A 19,582-nucleotide genomic window follows, 5' to 3' on the forward strand; every position below is an offset into this window, starting at 1 on the left:
TGTAACCTCCCATTTCTTCATGTACCCCAAACTTGATCTGGCTCCAAGCCCACTAGTATCGAGTACAAGTTAGAAATCATCCGTGTGTAGTGACGCATTTCTCGAAGGTTGTCAATTGCTGAGTGGCCGCTTGATTTAATTCTGGGTGCATTAGCCAATGTCTCAAGAGATAGTATTCCATTCTATCCTTCTTGGTTACCCCAAGTTCTTGTCTACACTATTCAAACGATCAGATGTTCACACCCAACTTCATATCCCCCCACCTTACACCAAAGTTTGAAAGTGCCCTGCACCAATCCCGGGTCGAACTGTGGGTTCCCAAAAAGCAGTGTAAAGGAGGAAGGCCATTTTGTAAGACCTACCTGCTCTACCAATCGGTCCCAGATATCACACATTACCGCTAGAACTTGGCTGAGGTGATTGTTCTGTGGTCTGTCTTGCTTATTCAACCAGAAGAGACCCTCAAGTGGGGCCCCAGCCACTGCCCTATACATTCTTACCCATGATTTAATATCTCCCTTGAACCATTCCTATATGACTCTTAGTTGTGCCGCCTGATAATATTTGACATAATTCAGGAGGCCTACTCCAGTTTTATGTCTAGGAGCCATTACCAGTTCAAGATAATTCTACCAAGGACCATGAAATAAGATTGCCGGATTCAAATGGGGAATGCTTGGAAATGATATAACATCCTAGGGGGTGTTACTATGTTAATCCTGGTGACCCTTGGGATACACTTATGGCACCCATGGGTGGGGGTACAACCCTGTACCCTTAGTGTATGTTTTTGGGCCCCTGTGTGTGGCCCACAGAGCAGGGTATGGGCTGGTGTCAGCTCCATGCTGAATTTGACAGGTGCTCTGAGTATCCTCCATTTTGGGATAGCCGGCCCTGCCATTGGAATCAGTTGATTCCTGATCGGAGACCAGATGGCCCCTGTGGCTTCTTGCTTTCTATTGCCTGTTACCTTGTTGCCAGTTGCTCTGGTGCAGAGTAGGTGAGTGTTTGGCGAACAAGACCCCCCTGGACCATCCAACCCTATTTGGGCCATTTGGTAGCCCCGAGCCTCGCTGGTAGCCATGTCCCCTCCCTCCCCTCCCGCTGTACCTTCCTGGTTCCTTCCTCCACGCCCGCCTAAAGCAGCTGATTGGCCGGGCCTCGTGCTCCACTAAGGCCTACTGGCCGGCACAGCCTCGCGATCGCCCATTTTCTCCGGTGCAGAGCAGGTGAGTGTTTGGGGAAACAAGACCCCCCTGCACCATCCGACCCTATTTGGGCCATTTGGCAGCCCTGAGCCTTATTTTGCTCTGAATGCTTTCTAAATGTGTCCTAATGTTTTTTGATAAACATTCCCAAGAGTTACGGTCACACATGTTGTCTGGCATTAGTTGGCCCTCAGAGCCCAATTAACCCTTGCTAACTATTGGCAGGAAACGAACCAAGCTCCCCCAGTAAGCAAGCAGGGTGCTAAAGGGCTTTGAGCAATTTTGCTCCCTGCTAATAGCATATGTGTTGTACATTTGCCAGCCCATTTTGTTTTTTATTCAAGGACGTGGTTTAGTTTTCCAATGTGTATTGAAAGAAACAAAAGCCACACACGCCATGCTTTTTCTGATGGTGCTTTTTAGTACATTGCCCTATATCCAAGCTATTCATGGACACTACCCATGTCCTACAGTTAACATTTGGCTGTTTGTGACTTGTGCCAGGCTTTGCCTCAAGGTTATTAAAGGGACAGGGAGCAAATAACTTGCAGTGAAGATTAGCAGGGTGGCACAAATGCAATTATCCGGCTTCTAGCCAGCCATAAAGGCAATCGCCACCTCAATTTTCTACATACACACATCGGACCGTTTCTTAATTGCCAAGTGCCAAATACAACTAGCCAATGGCTAGTGTCAATTGTGCATCCTGCTTTAAGATCGTCATTTTAATGACCTGCAGAGCTATGAAAATGGCTCGCAAATGGCTATTAGACAAGAGCCCTCAAGTTTCCTGTGGCCTGGTGGGGGGAATGCCAGCTAGTCATGTGTTTTCCCTTTTGTATTGAAGGACCTGTCGTTTTTTCCTCCCCAATTGAAATTTTGGAAAACTGCAAATCTACAAATTCGAAGCTAAAACAGCTAGATGGACTTCTCACACCACGAGAAACTAAAGAGTTCTACTAGACACGCTACATTTTGTGTACTGGTATAAAATCTTCAATTATGCAGTGTGGTAAATGTAGGTTTGACCAGAAATGCTCTCTGCCTATACGAAGAACATCCCTGGTCTCCATATTTATTTCACATAATTAAGTTGCATTATTTATAGCTCCTAAGTTTTGACTTATGCATGTTATGAAGCAAAAACTATTGGCATGGATGTGATTTATATAGTAAACGTGTTAAAATAGTACTTAGTGCGGTGTCGTCATTCCATCTTGTTGGTGTACCTTAGTTACAATTGGTTGCCTCTGCTGTCCAATTAATGGGGAAAGTCCTAGATTTCGAAGGCTTGCACGTTTTTTTTTTTTTTGCTTTATTTACTATAATGTTTTAATCACTTGTCATTTAGTCACGGCATGAAGTTCATTGGGGTATTTGAGCCTGCTCTTGACTGATGAAAGCCAAAATTAATTTCGTTTCCACTGCTTGTTCATCTTAGGTAACGTCCCGCCGTTTATAACATGTTCAGTTTTATTGGGTTACAACTTAGAACTGGACCGTATAGTCTCGGGATGTTTGGAAAGTGTTGTGTGATCTGTCAAATGTTTACTATTTATAATCGTTGCTTGAGGGAATATCAAAGGAGTTTAATTGTTGTATTTTTCATTTTTAGGACATTTTGGAGAACGTGGTTGCCTTAGTTGTACTTCTTTGAGGTTGACAAGTGACAGGTAACACATACAGTCTATACTTAAGTGTTCAAAGAAACCGATTCAGTTGTGAAAGTGTTTCAATTATTTGCAATTTCTTTGGGTACAGGTGGATAATACTGTTCAATTTCAGTTTTCTTCCCGATTTTCCTTTATTCCGGAAGACTTGGAACTTCCTTATCACTGCATCTTTGGGAGAGGAGAGCAGGCTTCCCAATAACTCTGGTTTTGTCGCTTAGGTACACATACTGGGTTTGCACTGCTGTCACTTTGTAATGCATGGAGGAAAGTGCACCAAAGTCAGAAAGTTTGAGAAGGAGTAGTACGCAGAGATTCTGCTCAAATGAGCTTTGAAGTAGCTAGTGAAGGAGCTTTCAAGGTTAAGGGATCAACAAACCACTCGAAGCCAAGATATAAAATTCATGTCTTTTATTAAAAATAACCGAATAAGGGATGAGTGTAGCCCACATGTATACAAATGGGCAAGGTGCCTGGTTGGCGCGGTGTGCTTTTAGGCAATATGTGGGTGAAATGAAGTGCTAGGAACCTGTGAATCCACCAGAGTACCCACCTGTCCCTTTACAAGAAACACATAATGAGCATTATATAAAAGAAAACTATTACGCAGGAGATGGCTACACAGCCATAAGGGTGTGTAGCCATCTCCTGCGGGTGGCGTCCCTTATTTCTTTACATGGGATGTGATCCCTATCAGAATAATCCACCAACTATAGGGAACCTGCAAAATTAAAAAGGGTTTATCAAATGGCGCACATTATCGCACCTTAGTGGCTCTGCGTAGTTCAGTCATCAACTTGTAATTGATTGAAATCTATCCTTTATATTTATGCCTTATCATGAGGTAGGTCTAGAAATTCATGCAACATGCGTTAATTAGATTTTTATTAGCTGTGCCTCTAATAGCCAGTCTGTTTCGTGCAAAGCTGTTTGGCTAATCCTCATTGAATGGGGTAACACAGAATTATATTCTTAGTTTCATTTTTAGATAATGCAAAATTTGAATAAGTGTAACTTGCCCTTTTAAAAAGGATAACGTTCTATTGTGTATGGATTCCTATCGATAGATTTGGAGTGGTGTATCAAAGTCTCAAACCCCACCCCCCTTTTAAGCCGCTGTCAACCTTAATGTAGCATGCTATTTAGCACAGAAATTATAGTAGAATTCCTTGTTACCCCATCCTAGTCCTGGTCCATTTAATTAGAATTATCCAAATCGCCTTGAAAAAGCACCTAGGATGGCTGGTTTTGAGACAAAATCCACAAAAGAAACCTGTTGCATTATGATTGCGCATAAGTACTAAGAATATCTTTCTAGCAATTACAAGTTGATAACTGAACTACACAGAACGCTTAGCCACTAGTGACCTACTATCTGCCCTACTCGTTAGTACCCAATGAGATGCAAGGAAATATGAGAGAGAAGAATGAAGAACATAGACTACCCTAGGGAGGCTTGTCTGACAAATACTGAGATGAGTTAGTAATGAAGAACACACCGTGGAACAAAGATGTATGTATGGAAAAATGTTTTTATATTTATAAAGTGCTGACTGTCGCCCAAGGGCATCTAGGCGCTAATAGGCACAACCAGGGAGACCATCACAAACAAGACAAAAATAATTAAAAACCGATATGTTTTGAAAGCTAAAGTGAAAGTTGATTTCACAAATCTGATGGGGGGGGGAGGGGGAAGAGTTCCATTGGGAGCGGGGCAAGAACAGAGAATGAGCCCCCAAAATAATTCTCACATGTTCTCCCTGTCTCTATCTCTCTCATACTCTCTCTCGCAGTCAAATTGGCACCAGGCTCTCAGTTCCAATACATTGCTTTCACTCTCTCGTAACAATCCAAAAGTCTCCTCCAAGTCCTCCTCCACCTGCTACATGTTCCTTTAACCTCACCTGAGCACCTCGTACTGCCACCTGTCACTGCTGGCCTATTATAGCTCTTGTGAATCGCGGGATTCCGTCAATTCTCCCCAGGAGGGAGCCTTTCCCTTTGAGGCTATGGAGGTGAGCCTGCTATGCAACACCCTCCCTAGGGGTAGAGGCAATCTGGTCCTCACCGGGAGAGACTCCCCTGTGGGGACAAGGACTCCCTTTCTGTTGAGAGATTCCGTAAACCACCTAACATCAACCCATCTTCAAGAACATCTAATGAAAGAAAACATGAACACGCTAGAACCTGAGTTGCGGGTGTAAACTATGTGTTTTGTGTAGTTGTGCAAGTGGCGACGGGAAAGACTTAGTAAGATCGTCCCATATTTTCAGTATTGTGCCTTAGAGATGCAGGCATTGGGAGAAGGATTTATGGTGAAAATGTTTCAGACGGGAGTCTCCCTATAAATGGCCAAGAATTGCAGCTTATTGTCAATACGGCAGATCCATTAAAGGAGTCTTATCTCAAGGCATAGAGAATTGTGGCCCTGCACTAAAATCACTGCTGTGTGCCACCAACTGGGTAAGCATGATTTCTCCTCAGCACGTCTTTCTTTCTTTAGGCTATCCACAGGAATTCAAAGGCATGTTTGGTGTATCAGCAAGAGGAAACTGGGAGAGAGGGGTGAGATTTGGGGGGGTGCGGTGATCGGAAAATATGGAAGTATGGGCTTCAGGTACATAGCTCATTGTCTCGCCCTCTGCTCTGGAGCGATGGGTGCCAAAAGCACTCTTTCCACCATGTCGTGGGATTGAATGTACTCCCTAATTTACCATTACCCATTGGCACCACCCTCAGGATGGGACTGCAGGCCTCCAGTAGCTCTTCAAGCCAGTGGTGGGCTGTGGCTCAGCACTCTGGTCCATGGTCCTGAAGCTTGGGCCAAGACCATGATGTAGCCATCTTACCCGACTGGTGGCCTGCAGGCCTTCAGTGGCCCGCGGATCTGGCTGGTAGCCGAAGGACGTAGTAACCAAAACTGCTATTTTACTTTGATGTTTGGGCTCACCTCTTGCCTGCCACCTTCTTTGACAGGGTGGAGAGGGACCCATCGAGGACTGCAGTATGCCCCCCACTTATGGGTGGCAGATCTACTTGTGTTCCATGGGACTGTTGTGTTTTTCTCTTCTCCTCAACAACTTTTAGGGTCATATTGCCCCCCCACCTGACTTTTCTGTGGTGCAGATATGTCTTCTATTATTTAAAATGTTTGTGGCACAGGGCCAAATCGCAATGGCAGCCCTGCAGTTCTGAGGAAGGTCATAGGGTACCTGGCTGATTAACAAAGGGTGACACACGCCTATGGGGGTTACACCTTGGTAAGTGTGTACAAGTAACTGTGAATGACTTCTGACAAAAATATATCAGGACACTGCAGTTAGATTTTTAATAAAACTGCAGTTTACGTGTTTGTAGATACACCTAATTGAGAGTAACACAAGATACAACAGTAGTTACACATTTTGCAGGTATAGTAACCAGTTTGTGAGTGACAAATTTCAAATATTTGTAACGTCTTTTCAATGCTTACACATCCACTGAGCGGTCTTTGTAAGGAGACCAGTGGATTTAGTGAGGTGATATAGCATGTAATAGTCAGCACATATACATCAAAACAATGAGGGGTTGAACAAGGACAACGCAGACAATCTAACAGTCAACACAACAGTGTTTCGGCCAGAAAGTGAGCTTGGATGAGCTCTGATGGTGTGGCCTTCATCAGGACGAGATATTCCAAGGCGGGAAGTATCTTGTGAGGTCTGTTGAGATAAACAGACGAGGTGTTATAGGAGTGGGCATATTCGTGGAAAACTAGCACAGGTAGAGGTATCAATACATGAAGGACAGGTGCTTACCGGAACTTCAGAGCGCAGTGGCTCAGGGAGTAGCAGTGTCAGCAGTACACTGGAGGATTTTCGAGGTCCTAGAGGTGGTCGTTCCTGTGGAAGTAGGAAGGACATAGAGGCTGTGTTAAGCCATATGGAGTAGTGGAGCAACTAAGGGTAAAAAAGGGGTAAGTGCAAGCTTACCTTGAGGGTCTGTTGCCACGCAAAATATGGGTAGAACAGGCTGGCGTGATGAGTACGCTAGAAACAACCGCAAGCGTGAGGGGCTGCGGGAAAAAGGAAACATTATCTTCGCCATAGCGATGGAACCATTTGCGGACATGCTACGCCAATCCCATGCACACAGAGGCCTGTGAACCGCTGGCCAGTCGGATATAGTGTCCCTGTATGCCGATGATGCACTTCTCTTCATCTGCTCCCCTTCCACCAATTTAGCTCCGATACTGGAAGACGTTATCCGTTTTGGGCACATCTCCGGACTCAAAGTGAATTGCTCTAAATCAACCCTCTTCCCGCTCACAGACTGCACATGTCCCCCCCCCCCCCCCCCCCGACACTCTGGGATTTGCATGGGCTCAGTCAAAATGTACCTATCTCGGAATAGAAGTAGCTCGCCACTTTGAATTGGTCTTTGAAGAAAACTATCAAAAATACCTTACAAACCTTGCCACAAAGGCACTAGGATGGAGTAGATTACTGATTTCCCTTGCAGGCAGAATAGGGATACTAAAGATGATAGTACTGCCCCAAGTTCTGTGCAGGCTCACCAACATTCCCCAGTGGCCAGGTGAAGGGTTCTTTCGAACATTAACTCACACGATTAATGCCTTCTTGTGGCACTCGGGTGCAGTCCGTCTTAAACTCAGGACATTGGCCACCTCAATGGAGGGTGGTGGCTTCGGTGCTCCTGACTTCTTCAGATACTGGCTGGTGGCGCAAGTCCAATTCACTTCCCATTGGTTCAACACATTGGAACCTCCTCGCCCCCACATCGTCAGGCTCGAAAAATTGACGGTTAGCGACCGGGACATTCGCTCCCTAGTTATTAAACCCATGCCGACAGTCCTGGATTCACTTGACCCGGTGGATTGCACGTCCCTGGCCCTAACTAAGACATGGAAATTACTAGGTACCGCCCACCCCTTCCATGGTAACCTCCCACTTTGGAACTTCCTCCTGAGGGTCCCACATGTACCACCGCTCATAGTGCGCCGATGGGCCGAGGCAGGTTATGAGCTGATCCGAGACATCTTTGAACAGGGCAATTTCATTGAATGACCAGATCTCCCATTGTCCCTGAGACGGAAACAGTCTATGTGGCTCCAGTACGCGTCCCTCCGGAAAATCCTTAAACGCAAATACGGCAAAAAAAAGTGTTCCCAGTGATGCCACCAGAGGATCCTGCAATTGCGGAGCTAACCTCCCCCACGCCCACGAGCGGTAAAGTATCCAGACTCTATACCATGGTTCAAACCAAATCTACCTCTGTATTCACCAAACTGAAACCCGCGTGGGAGGGCGACCTTGGGATGGAGATGCCAGACGAACGTTGGGCCCATATGTGCGCACGCATACACAGGGTATCCTTCAACTCCCGCTTCAAGCTAATTTAGTTTAAGGTACTCCATAGATATCACTACACCCCGAACAGACTCCATTACATGTTTAATGACCACTCCCCAAGATGTCCCAGGTGTGGCTATGATAACGCTGACTATATTCACATGATCTGGTCCTGCCCCTGCCTCGCCCAGTTCTAGAATTTGGTATGCTCTACCATGTCAACTATTCTTGTACATCCTATCACTCCATCCCCAATGAGATGTCTTTTCCACGACTTGCCCGAACTCCGCCGAGACTCCAAAAAGCTGGCCGGCCTCTGCATGTTACTCGCAGTACGGTCCATTTTATTCTGCTGGCTTCGGCCTACACCACCTACTCGTGCGCAGTAGCTCAGGGCAGTCACTTGGGCCTCAGACACCGAATAATCCTGGGCTTTGCTACAGCCAACTCACTCAAGACCCAGAGATATTTGGCTCAAGTTTCGATCCTATATGTCCTCTATGGATACTGCGTCAGACACTGCATCTCCAGCTCCCTCCCCCCATCCTCCCCGTTCCCCCTCCCGAACTGCTATCTCTCTAGCCCCGCACCCAATCTGTATATACCCCCATGTGCATAATCAAGTTGTAAGCTGACTGTGTACCTGTATTACCTACACTGTTTCTGTATTGTACCTGCCTTGTATGTTGTTCACCTGTTCCTGTGCTTCCAAGCTAAATAAATAAGTTAAAAAAAAACAATATTTAAAAAAAGATACTGGACAAAGCGGCATATGTACAAATTCAGGACTTTCTCGAGCAGAATAATAATCTGGGCACTCATCGGTCCGCCATCAGAGCCCGCCACGATACAGACACGACCCTTCTTAATGTTTCATCTCCTGAATATAGTGGATCAATGGCATTCTGCTGTGCTGATGCTTCTCGATCTTTCGTCCGCTTTCATTCACGTGGACCATGCTCTTCTAGTTGAACAGTTCCAATCTATGGTTGGTTGTTCCAGCCTAGCTAACTAATGCATCTCTTCTTTTATTGGGCCACGAAAGGCCAGAGTTGTCAGTAGGGATTCCCACTCCATTCCCTCTTTTATTACATGTGCGGTGCATCAAGGCTCTTGTATCTCACATCTCTTTTTAATGTTTACATTCTTCCTTTTTTTATTATTGTTGGAACACATGAGTGTCCAGTACGCAAAGTATGCGGATGACACTAAGGTTGTCATTAAACTCTCAGGACACATGCCACTGATTCTGCCAGACTGAATCAGATTTATGCTGCCATCCACAAGTTAACTCGCTGGCCTTAATGCCACTAAAACAGAGCTGCTTATCGTGGCGTCTGTACCCAAACTCAAAACTCTCCCCTTGTATTTTAGCGTCACCATTTTAAATGCTGTTATTCCGGTGGTTAATAAAGTCAATTTGATTCTGAACTAACTATGCCATGTGGCTCAGATACATAGCTCTTGTGGCCTTGTGAATAAGTTACTCAGTAACATCCGACCGTATGTGTCAACAGAAAATTTAGCTATTCTGCCCACAGTCCTCATAAATAATAATAATAATAATAAGACTTGATTACTGTAATAGCCTTTTGAGTGGCTGTACTCACTCTGCCCTGTCTTCTCTTCAAGTCACACAGAATGGTGCAGTGCGCACCATTACAGGTTTGGCAAAACGCGCACATATCACACAAGCAAGACGAAAAACTGCACTGGTTTCCGGTAAAACACAGAGTGACTCGCAAGAACCTTACGCTAACCCATAAGTGTCTTTTAGATACCGCTCCCAAATATCTCTGTTTGCATCAAGCGGTATCTTCCTACTTGCTCTCTCAGATCTGAGAATCCGCTTAAGCTTGTTCAGCCAAGGTTCAGTCTAGCGGCGGTGGGTGAGCTTTGATGTGCGTGTCCCGACCGCATGGAATTCCCTTCCGTTGAACCTTCAGTCTATTGCTTCTACCTTGGATTTCAGAAAGGGACTAAAAACCATGCTTTTCAATCAATCCCTTGATTAGTCGGTCTGTTCCACCCTAGCTGACCCTCCCTTGACCACATGACCTACCTTCTCCTGTGCAAAATGACCTTGTCTCGTTTTGTGTGTGCGCCCTGAGCCTTGCAGGCATGTGGCACACTAAAAAAACAAGAATTCTAATAAATAAATAAACAGAACTCTGCCCCAGAAACTCTACCCACACCTGCTCCTTCAGTGTTGCCAAGCTCCTCCCAATGGACCCCAGAACAATTTGATAGGGTCATGAGGAGAATGTCCAGTTTTCTGAATATCTTTGATGAACACCCAGATCAACTCCACAACCTTCAGGGCCCCCCTCAGGGTGAGGCTGCAAGCAAACGGCCCGCCGCAAAGAGAGCCAGCATAGACGCCCCACAAGCTACTACCGCGTCATATCAATACCTAGGTCAAGACACCTATTATGACACTCAAGGCTCACGTGACCCTGGCTCGTATTCAGACCCAGTGGACCAAGGAGGACACGGGGGACGTAGACCAATACTATGAAGATGACAATGAGGATGTAAACATCATCCAATCCCCAGACCACACCTACCAACCGGTAGCTGACTCCCCGGTAGACGACCAACTGCCGTACAATGACCTGTTCTTAAAGCCTGCAGAAGACTTTAAGATGGATACCCTTGGAAGCTAAAGTAGATAAAGACTTTGTTGAGGATATCCTTAGGGATAAGGAATCTGCAGCAGTTTATCCCTCTGCTTCAGTTGGTCCAGAGGTGTTTTCTGCCTTAACTACTTAACCCACGCATTGAAAAGATGTTTCGACCTGCCCCTTTGGATCTTTTATACATCAGTGTGCAGTTAAAGCCTGACTCTCTAGTAGTGACCACCACAAGAAAAGAGAGCAGGAACACCTCTAGCGTCTGCTGAAGCCCCTCCGGACAAGGAGAGTAAGAAGATCTACACCCTGGGCCGGAAAGTAGCTTCCTCGGCTGCCTATCAAATAAGAATAGCTAATAATCCTATGTTATTATCCAGCTACAATTGCCACAAGTGGGACGAGGTGGCACAACAAATAGACTCAGTTCCAGAGCCCCTGAAAACACAGATCTTACACACTATAGCTGAACGGAGACCGCTAGCAAGCTGCATCCTTAAAATAACTTAGGCGCAGCAGACAGCGCAGGCCGAATCGTGGCAGAAGATACACTAATCAAGCACCGCATCTCGCTGTTTTGGGGGATTTCAATCCGAGCTCTATTGGCACATACCATATCGCACAACAACAACAATTTTTGGAAGCCATGAACAATCCGAATTTGTAACAGCTAGTTCTTTGGCCAACACATACTCATGGCAACCCTTTGGATCTCATTTCCTCTTCCCCCCTCTTTGGTGACTGCGTTTAAAACGTTTCCTAGTCTCTTATCTGACCATTATGCAATGCCTTTTCTGCTGCTGACTTCTACCTCCTGCGCACATCCTATTCACCGACAGATACTTAAACGCTGTTGGCGTCAAGTACCTCACAAAGATATTGTCTCGCAAATACTAAATAATGGGGTTAACCCTCCGGATATAGATCTGGCAAAGGTTGCACAGGTGCTTAAGGCATTCGCTGATTCGCTGGCTTCTCTACTGATGTGCAGGGGTAAACCCCACGCCTCAGAACCATGGGTCGACAACGCCTTAAAAACCCTACGCCAGAAAAACCGCCAGTCAGAATGCAGATGGCGAGCCTCCTACTCGCTGTCGGACAGACTTCTGTTCACACTGAGTTCCAAAGCCTACCGCCAAGCAATCCGCCTAGCTAATACTAAATACTACACTAGTCAAGTGGAAGGGGCACTAAACATACCAAAAGAACTCTTCTCTTTGGTGCGCTTCCTGTCCACTAACCACGATTCTAGAGACTTTATCATTCCGTTGCAACCAATGTGTGACGCCTTAGCAGACTTTTTATTACTAAAGTCAACCATATATGAGCATCTATTGCCAACACAGAGCTGCGAGATTGCTGCGAGCTCAGAGATTGAGAGAGACCAACAGCCCACTATTGTTGATGGTATAGAGAACTGGTCCGTCTATAAGGTATTTACGCGACCAATGATCAGGGCTACAAAGGGCCTCCAATCCGCTTCTCCATCTGACGTGATGCCTCTAACTATCTTGCAGAGGATCATCGACCACATTGCCCCCTGGCTATGTACAGCTGTCTATCGATCTTGCTCGACTGGTCATTTACCAGCTGATCTCAATCAATCCCGGGTTATACCATTGCTGAAGAAATACTTTCTTGACCCAGCCATTCTGGCCAGTTTCCGCCCAATGTCATTGCTTCCTTTCCTGATGAAACTTCTGGAATCCCTAATCTCTCCACTTCTCACAGAGAAATCACATTTCCTAGACACGTTTCAATCGGGATTCTGTCCAGGGCGGGGAATGGAAAGTTTGCTGGTCTCCGTTATGGATGACCTGACCCGACTGGTTGACCAGGGGGTTATTGGAGGGACAGGGACTCTAATCCTGTTGGACCTCTCAGCAGTGTTCGATACTGTGAATCATCCCACTCTGCTGCTTCTCCTCTCTCGGGCCAGCCTTTCTGGCCAAGTGCTTGCTTGTTCTCCTCATTTTTGACAGATGGGTCCCAGGTTCTGTCCTTGGGGTCCTTTCTCTCCTGTGCTCATAAACATTCTTGTGGCATCCCCCAGTGCTATACCCTGTTCCCCGAACTTCTCAATGTCTACATTCACCCACTTTTGCTCCTCATCCGTTCGCACGGCTTCCAGTCATACTCCTAGGCTGATCACACCCAAATCATCTGGCTGGATCTGGCCAAGCGAGACACAGAATCTCAGCTACTGGTGTGCCTGGCGGCGGTGAGCGACTGGATGGGGAGCAACTGGCTGAAGCTTAACGAGGACAAAACTGAGGTTTTTGTGCTGGACTCTTCCGCCTCCCCGCGGAGTCTCCCTTCCACAATTTCCTCCCCTTTATTGCCCTGGTCTCCTGCCATCTGGCTCTCTGAGCTTGGTGCCTGGCCTACACCTGTTCTGGTAGTTAGAAACCTGTGGTTCCTATCTGACGAGTCTGTCTGCCACAGCTCAAGTCGGCTTGATATGCAAATCTGCCTACTTCCATCTCAGAGTACTGAAAGTTTTTCCCTTTCCCTCCGACGAACCTCTGCCCCTTGGTGGTGTCCTTACTAGTACTAAGCAATCTCGACTATGATAATTTGCTGTTTTTGGCCCAGTCTGCTTATATCATCCATCGGCTCCAGCTGCTACAGGATTCGGCAGCTCGTGTGGCAACTAACACTGCTTATGGGATGCACATATCCACAGCAGATTATGTTTAAATCCCTCTGTATTGTCCAGCATGCCTTCTATGGTGTGGGACCGGAATTTCTCCAGGAGTAGGTTCAACACTACATACCATGCCGCTCACGAAGATCGGTTAAAGCCTGACTGCTGATTATCCCCCAGTTTCGCAGTGCCTGTATGGGTGGCCGCTCCTTCTCAGTTGCAGAGGCCAAGCTGTGGAACGTCCTACCCTTCTCGGTTCAGGCCACTCCCGACCATTTCAGTTTTTGCCGACTGCTGAAAACATACCTGTTCGAAGTCCTCTCGTCCCTGATACCCTCCAGCCATGGATGGTAGCGCCATTATGCTTACTGCGAATGACCGATTTAGAAAATCCATTAACAGAACATAACATGCATGGCTCCACCAATCAGGTTTAAAATTGGAGACCTAAGCTACCCTTTTAAATATGCCCATCGAGCCCAACACTTTATTTGGCAAAGTGGTTGAGGATGCACTAAAAAACGCAAAGGGGGGATACAACACCCTCAAATCCATGGGACCACTCACTAACCAGCCCTTTGGGGACACGCAGGTTTAGAGGACAGAACTCCCAGCGGTCCTCCAGTTACAACCAGGATGTGCAGAGTTCGTCCTGGGGTTCTTCACAAGGGCAGTCCTCCCAACAAGGATTTCATAGGGGCCAAAGAAGGTCCAGAAGTAGGGGCAGATCCTACTCCTCATGAGGGTGCTCAACCCCTCCTAAGCAATGATCACCCGCTACAAGTTCCCTCCCATGCATCTCCAGTAGGAGGTCGTATTTCTCCCTTTACCCACGCATGGGAGGGGATTACGTCGGACAAGTTGGTACTTTCCACCGTGGTGAGGGGCTATTGAATAGAAGCTAACGCAAACACCAGCCAACCACCCGCCAAGACAAAGACAAACTACACAGGAAGACCAATGCATCCTGTTAGTAGAAGCAAGGCACTGCTACTAAAGGATGCCATAGAAATCGTCTCAGTGTTAGGGAGAATTATCAAACATGTGTTAATTCCCTTCATCTTAGAGATCCCCAGCAACTTTGCTGGATTTGAAGGACTTGATTTTTTTACCTGGAGACCTGGAGAGTGTGTGGCCCTTTTTCCCACTCTCTCATGTGTTTTGAAATGTGTTTTACTCTTGTGTTTTCTTTGGTTATGGAGTTTTAGACAACTCCATAGGCATCATCTTTTCATGTGATTGGCTGGCTGACTGTCCAGCACCTTCAGTGCAGTGGCACAGGGAAACCTTCTCAGGCTTTTCAGGCTTTCCCAAGGATTAAACACCTTCTCTGGGATAAACTACTGTTTTCCAGAGGAAGTGAAGTGAAATTGACTTTACTAGTCTTATTAAATTCCTAGACCATCACCCCCTATCTTACAATAGAGTGCTGGAGGGGTTACTTAGTATCCCCTGTGTCTAGATACTCATGTAGCACTCAGAAGCTACCCTTGCCTCTCGAAATGGCTGGTGACAGTGGTTTTACAATAAACTACCATGATTATTCCCGACCGTGAACACAGGTAGCGTTAACTCGCGAGAGCCATGTTTTTCTAGATGGTGTCTGAGCCCCCTCTGTAAAAACAGGTCCCGGTTTTCTTTTTTCGCCATTTCTTTATGGAAAGGTCCTTCTAGAGTTTTGCTTTGCGCGCCAAACCAGATTTGGTTCCTTTGTTCATTTGCCTTTGGCGGGCTTCAGTACTGAAGACCGCTTCTGGGGTGGGCAGGAAGTGAGGGAGGTGCCTGAAACTCCTTGTGCTTAGTCCCCTAGGAGACCCAAATTCACTCTGGCGTGATTGGGTGGCTGACTGTCTGGCAACGACAGCCACCCTGCTGGGTGAGTGCCAGCTAGGCTAGAATGAATGGGAAGAGACTGGATAAAAGGCAAGTCTCTTGGCTTGGAAGGCAGAGTTGACCACTGGAACGAAGGAACCGAAGACGAGCTTGAAGAGGACGGCTTCTGCAACTCCTGGACCTTGGTTTGCCTGGTGAAGCCCTGCTGCAGGTGCAAATTGCTAAGTTCATCTCGATAGAGAAGCCCTGCAAGGATGTCGTCTCCCTTTGAATTGGTGGGACCAATCAACTCGACACTAAGCCACCTGGATACCATACTCTGAGCTGGTTGTATTTTCCTCAGAGTGTTGCAGGAAGCCAAATAACCAGGGAGAGGGACATCAGTTTGTGTGCTTGACTACAGCTACTGGAATTGAATATTTGCCAGTTGCCAGCTTTTTGACCAGTTCCAGTGCAGTGCTGGAGTGCCCCGACGTCGAACCTCTTGTCCCCACGACTGAGGCCCAAGAACAGCGAGATCTGCAGGAACTTCCAGGAACAGAGGTCACCAGCTGCATCTTGTTCTTTATTTGTAAAGGTACTGTAAAATCAGACTGAGTACTTGCCTCCTGTGGTGAAAGTGCTTGAAACTTTCCCAACTCAGGCCTAATCAGCATGTGACCCAACATATGATTCTTCTTGCTACAAACTATTCCTAAGAACTGTTGCAGAGATGTTTCCGTGTATCTACCAGAACTGCTTTATCCTATCCAAGACTTTATCCCATTGACTTTGGCCTAGCCTATTGAATTGAATTGACTCCTCTGGTGAACTCTAAATATCTGCACTGCCATAACTGTATTCTTTCTATGCACTGATAACCTATGCCTTTTTGCTCCTCCTTCAAAGTATTCTGAATGCCTCAGAAACAGTGTACAGTACAAAAGTATCTTTGTGTGTGATTTTATTGCCACCTTCTTATGAATGTTTTATAACTGACAGTTAAATTAATAAGTATTTAACAAAGAAACCTTGGGTGTAAGAGTTTATTTGAACACCTGTAATTGTAGACCTCTGTGGAACATCATTACAGCTCACATTCCCTCTTGAGATAAGCCTGACTGCTCAGCTCCGCTACCAAAAACTGTGTAGTACAGACTTATACCAAAGGTTGGTTTTGCTTACACCTGTAGTTCTAGTGTGTAGTGGTCCCAAAGAGTACTGCATACAAACTTTGCCTAACTCCCAGCGAACCAGGTAAACAAGGGTATTTATTCAATGTACTTCCTTGTGCCAAAAACGTACCTAATGATGTGCCCTGTCCTAGACCTGCACTCTGCAAACACCTATATCAAGCCACAACAATTCTGCATGACCACGCTACAGGAAGTAATCCCACTTCTAAAACAGGGGGACTACATGGCAACCTTGGATATGAAAGATGCATACTGTCATATTTCAATGTTCCCAGCACACACAGGATTCTTGCGCTTCAAAATAGCGAACCAACACTACCAATTCAAGGTGCTACCCTTCGGCATACCCTCCGCTCAAGGGTATTCACCAAGGTACTAGCGGTAGTGTCAGCGCACCTACGCAGAGAATCATTCCCAGTGTACCCTTATCTGGACGACTGGCTAATAATGGAGGAATCCCCCCAAATTTGCAAGCTAAATACCCAGAGAACAATCAATCTTCTGTTTCAATTGGGATTCTCAATCAACGAGAAAAAAATCAAGTCTTGTTCCAAGCAAAACAAAACCATTCTTAGGAGCGGTCATATAGACAGAAGAGGGTCTAGTCTTTCCGTCAAACAAAAGAGTGCTAAGCCTACTGCTGCGAATACCTCAGTATCTAGCCAGTCGCCAAATAACTGTACTCACAGCAATATGCTTCATTGGGATGATGGCTTCATGCATTTACTTGGTTCCGCACCCACGGCTGCGCATGTGCCCAATCCAAGGGTGGTTAGCGAAACTGTGGTCTTGGGCAAGAGGTCAGTGGACAATCTAATGGTTGTTTTGCTAACCCTAGTTCAAGCACTACGCTGGTGGACAAAGGAAAATCTGGTAACGGGAAAACCTTTTCACAACCCTATAGTGCAAGCAATTGTCACAACAGACGCATCCCTCACCGGGTGGGGAGCCCATTACTTCACCACACAGCGCATGGCTAGTGGACAAAGATCACAGCCAAAATCACATACACCTTTTGGAGCTGCTAGCAGTGCTTAATGCCTTTCAAGCTTTCCAAGTGCATCGATCAGGTCAGAAGGCTCAGATCCTCAATATGTAAGTGACTTCAATCAAGCACTCCAACTAAGTCAATGCCTAGTCTGGGATGCCCAATGGAAGCCCTTATTCATATATTTTTATGTCATGTTCTTAAATCTGGATGATAACCCTTTATATAACGCCCCTCTCTTTGAATCCCCCTGACCTCACTGAGCCAAGAAGTAGGTTTGTTTTGTGAATTGAAAGGTTTATTGGAAAATTAAACAATATATATATTGCACCTTTATGAATAAATTAATATTTGATAGCACACTTCTGAATATGACAGTGATCAACAATGGATAATATTACAGTAGCACAATTCTTTAATTACTTAGGAGTTGGTATAGAAAGGATAAGGTAGCAGAGAATACTTTGTATGGTTTCAAGGAAAAGCAATGATGGAAAGAATGCAGCACAGAAATAAACTGGATATGGTTTCAACAAGAGATAATCTGATCACTTTTTCCCTTGTAACAACTCTCCCCCCAACCCCCTTATGCAATATAAAGAGATGGAAAGGAGAGCACACAGTTTTCAGGAATACAATCAAAAGCAGTTCAGTTCCCGTTCCCCCCAGCAAGCTTAGAGAAACGGGGATGATTTTAAAACACAGGCCAAATACTTTTAAATGTGATTGCAGTGTAGTGAAAAATATGTTAAAAATGATTTTAATTCCCTGTAGGAGATTCAGGTTAGGTGACAGCTACTTTGAATTAGTTCAGGTCAACACGAGCAATGATTCAGGAGTGATTATCAGGTTGAAAACGAATTTCAGCAGTGGAAAGGAAGAAGCAGCTATTTTTACAAGTGGTGAAATTGAGCCAAATTGCAATTTGTGGCACTTTTTCCGAGTGTGTAAACCGCGATTACGGAAAAACTATAAGGAGCTAGAAGGTCGTTTTGGGTTTGTTGGAAAGCTTAGGATCTTAGCTTTATGGTTCAAAAGATACAGACATTTTTGTGGAGGTAGATTTTCAGAAATTAAGTCAATATTTCAGAATGACAGATGACACTTTTGCAGCTTTGAAATCACAGAACGGACACACAATTTCTGTGAAGTTCTGGACAGGTTGAAATGGTTGAAATAAGATTACTTTAAACTAAGAGATGGGTTCTGGCCAGTTCTAGATACTCGCTCCTAGTTTTGGAAGGGAATGGACCTCGTCACAGATCTGGTCAGGTTTGGGCTGCGGTTCTCTTGCCACGGGACAGTCTCTGGCACTGGTTCTGCTCACAGTGGGGCCTCTGGTCTGCTATCGGCACTGCGCAGCGGTCTGGCCTGGGTCTGCCGGGTTCTGGGTACAGCTCTGCTTTCTGGGTCTGGATATGGTTCTGGAACAGGGTTCTAGCCAGAATCAAACAGCTCGCCCGGCTGTTGAATAGTTTGGTTAGGTTGCTGGATTCTGGGGCCCCTGAAAAGAGTTCAGCTTTTGGGTTTGGCCCCTGCTTAAGGTTCTAGCTGGGTTCTAGAGTCTGGTCTCTGGATCTATCTGGGTTTGAAGTCCTCCGGCAAAGTGCTGCGCAGAAATCGATTGAAGAGTGGAAAATGAATGTCCCTATCTGGGTCTCAGTGGTTCTTTTTATGTCTTTTGAAAGTGGGTGGGAAGGCTGACTTTCTATGCTCAACCCTCTGAGGATGCTGATAGGTTAGAGGATTTTCTGTCCTCTGACAGGAGAACGGAGTTGTGAGTCAGAATGAGTCGTCATGTATCATCTTTATGGCTCAAGGAAAGGACACTCCCCTTTGTGTCCGTACAGCAGATCATCTTTTTCTAAAACGCATATTTACAATATACCCTACTTATATTACCTAAATTGCATAACAGATTGCTTAAGGTACCGTTCGGTTCAAGTCGCATGTTTCTACGAGCTTGGGTTCAGAAATGACATTTTGTGCTTTTGATGGGTTTCGCTATATTAATTTTGCATCAAATCTTACTAGGAGGTACACACCCTCTCTGAGCATATTACTGGAAGTTCTTAGGTTT

General features: G+C 45.8%; 1 protein-coding gene across 1 annotated transcript in view; it reads left to right on the top strand.

Annotated features, from left to right (window-relative positions):
• LETM1 (leucine zipper and EF-hand containing transmembrane protein 1) overlaps positions 1–19,582 on the top strand; it is a 919,975-nt gene that overhangs the window by 38,464 nt on the left and 861,929 nt on the right. The window contains exon 2 of the mRNA XM_069632136.1: positions 2,824–2,881. Coding sequence (XP_069488237.1) covers positions 2,824–2,881 — 58 coding nt within the window. The remainder of the gene's footprint in view (positions 1–2,823; positions 2,882–19,582) is intronic.

The sequence above is a fragment of the Ambystoma mexicanum genome, chromosome 6q (assembly GCF_040938575.1).
Source record: "Ambystoma mexicanum isolate Mex_15411 chromosome 6q, UKY_AmexF1_1, whole genome shotgun sequence".
NCBI lineage: Eukaryota > Metazoa > Chordata > Amphibia > Caudata > Ambystomatidae > Ambystoma > Ambystoma mexicanum.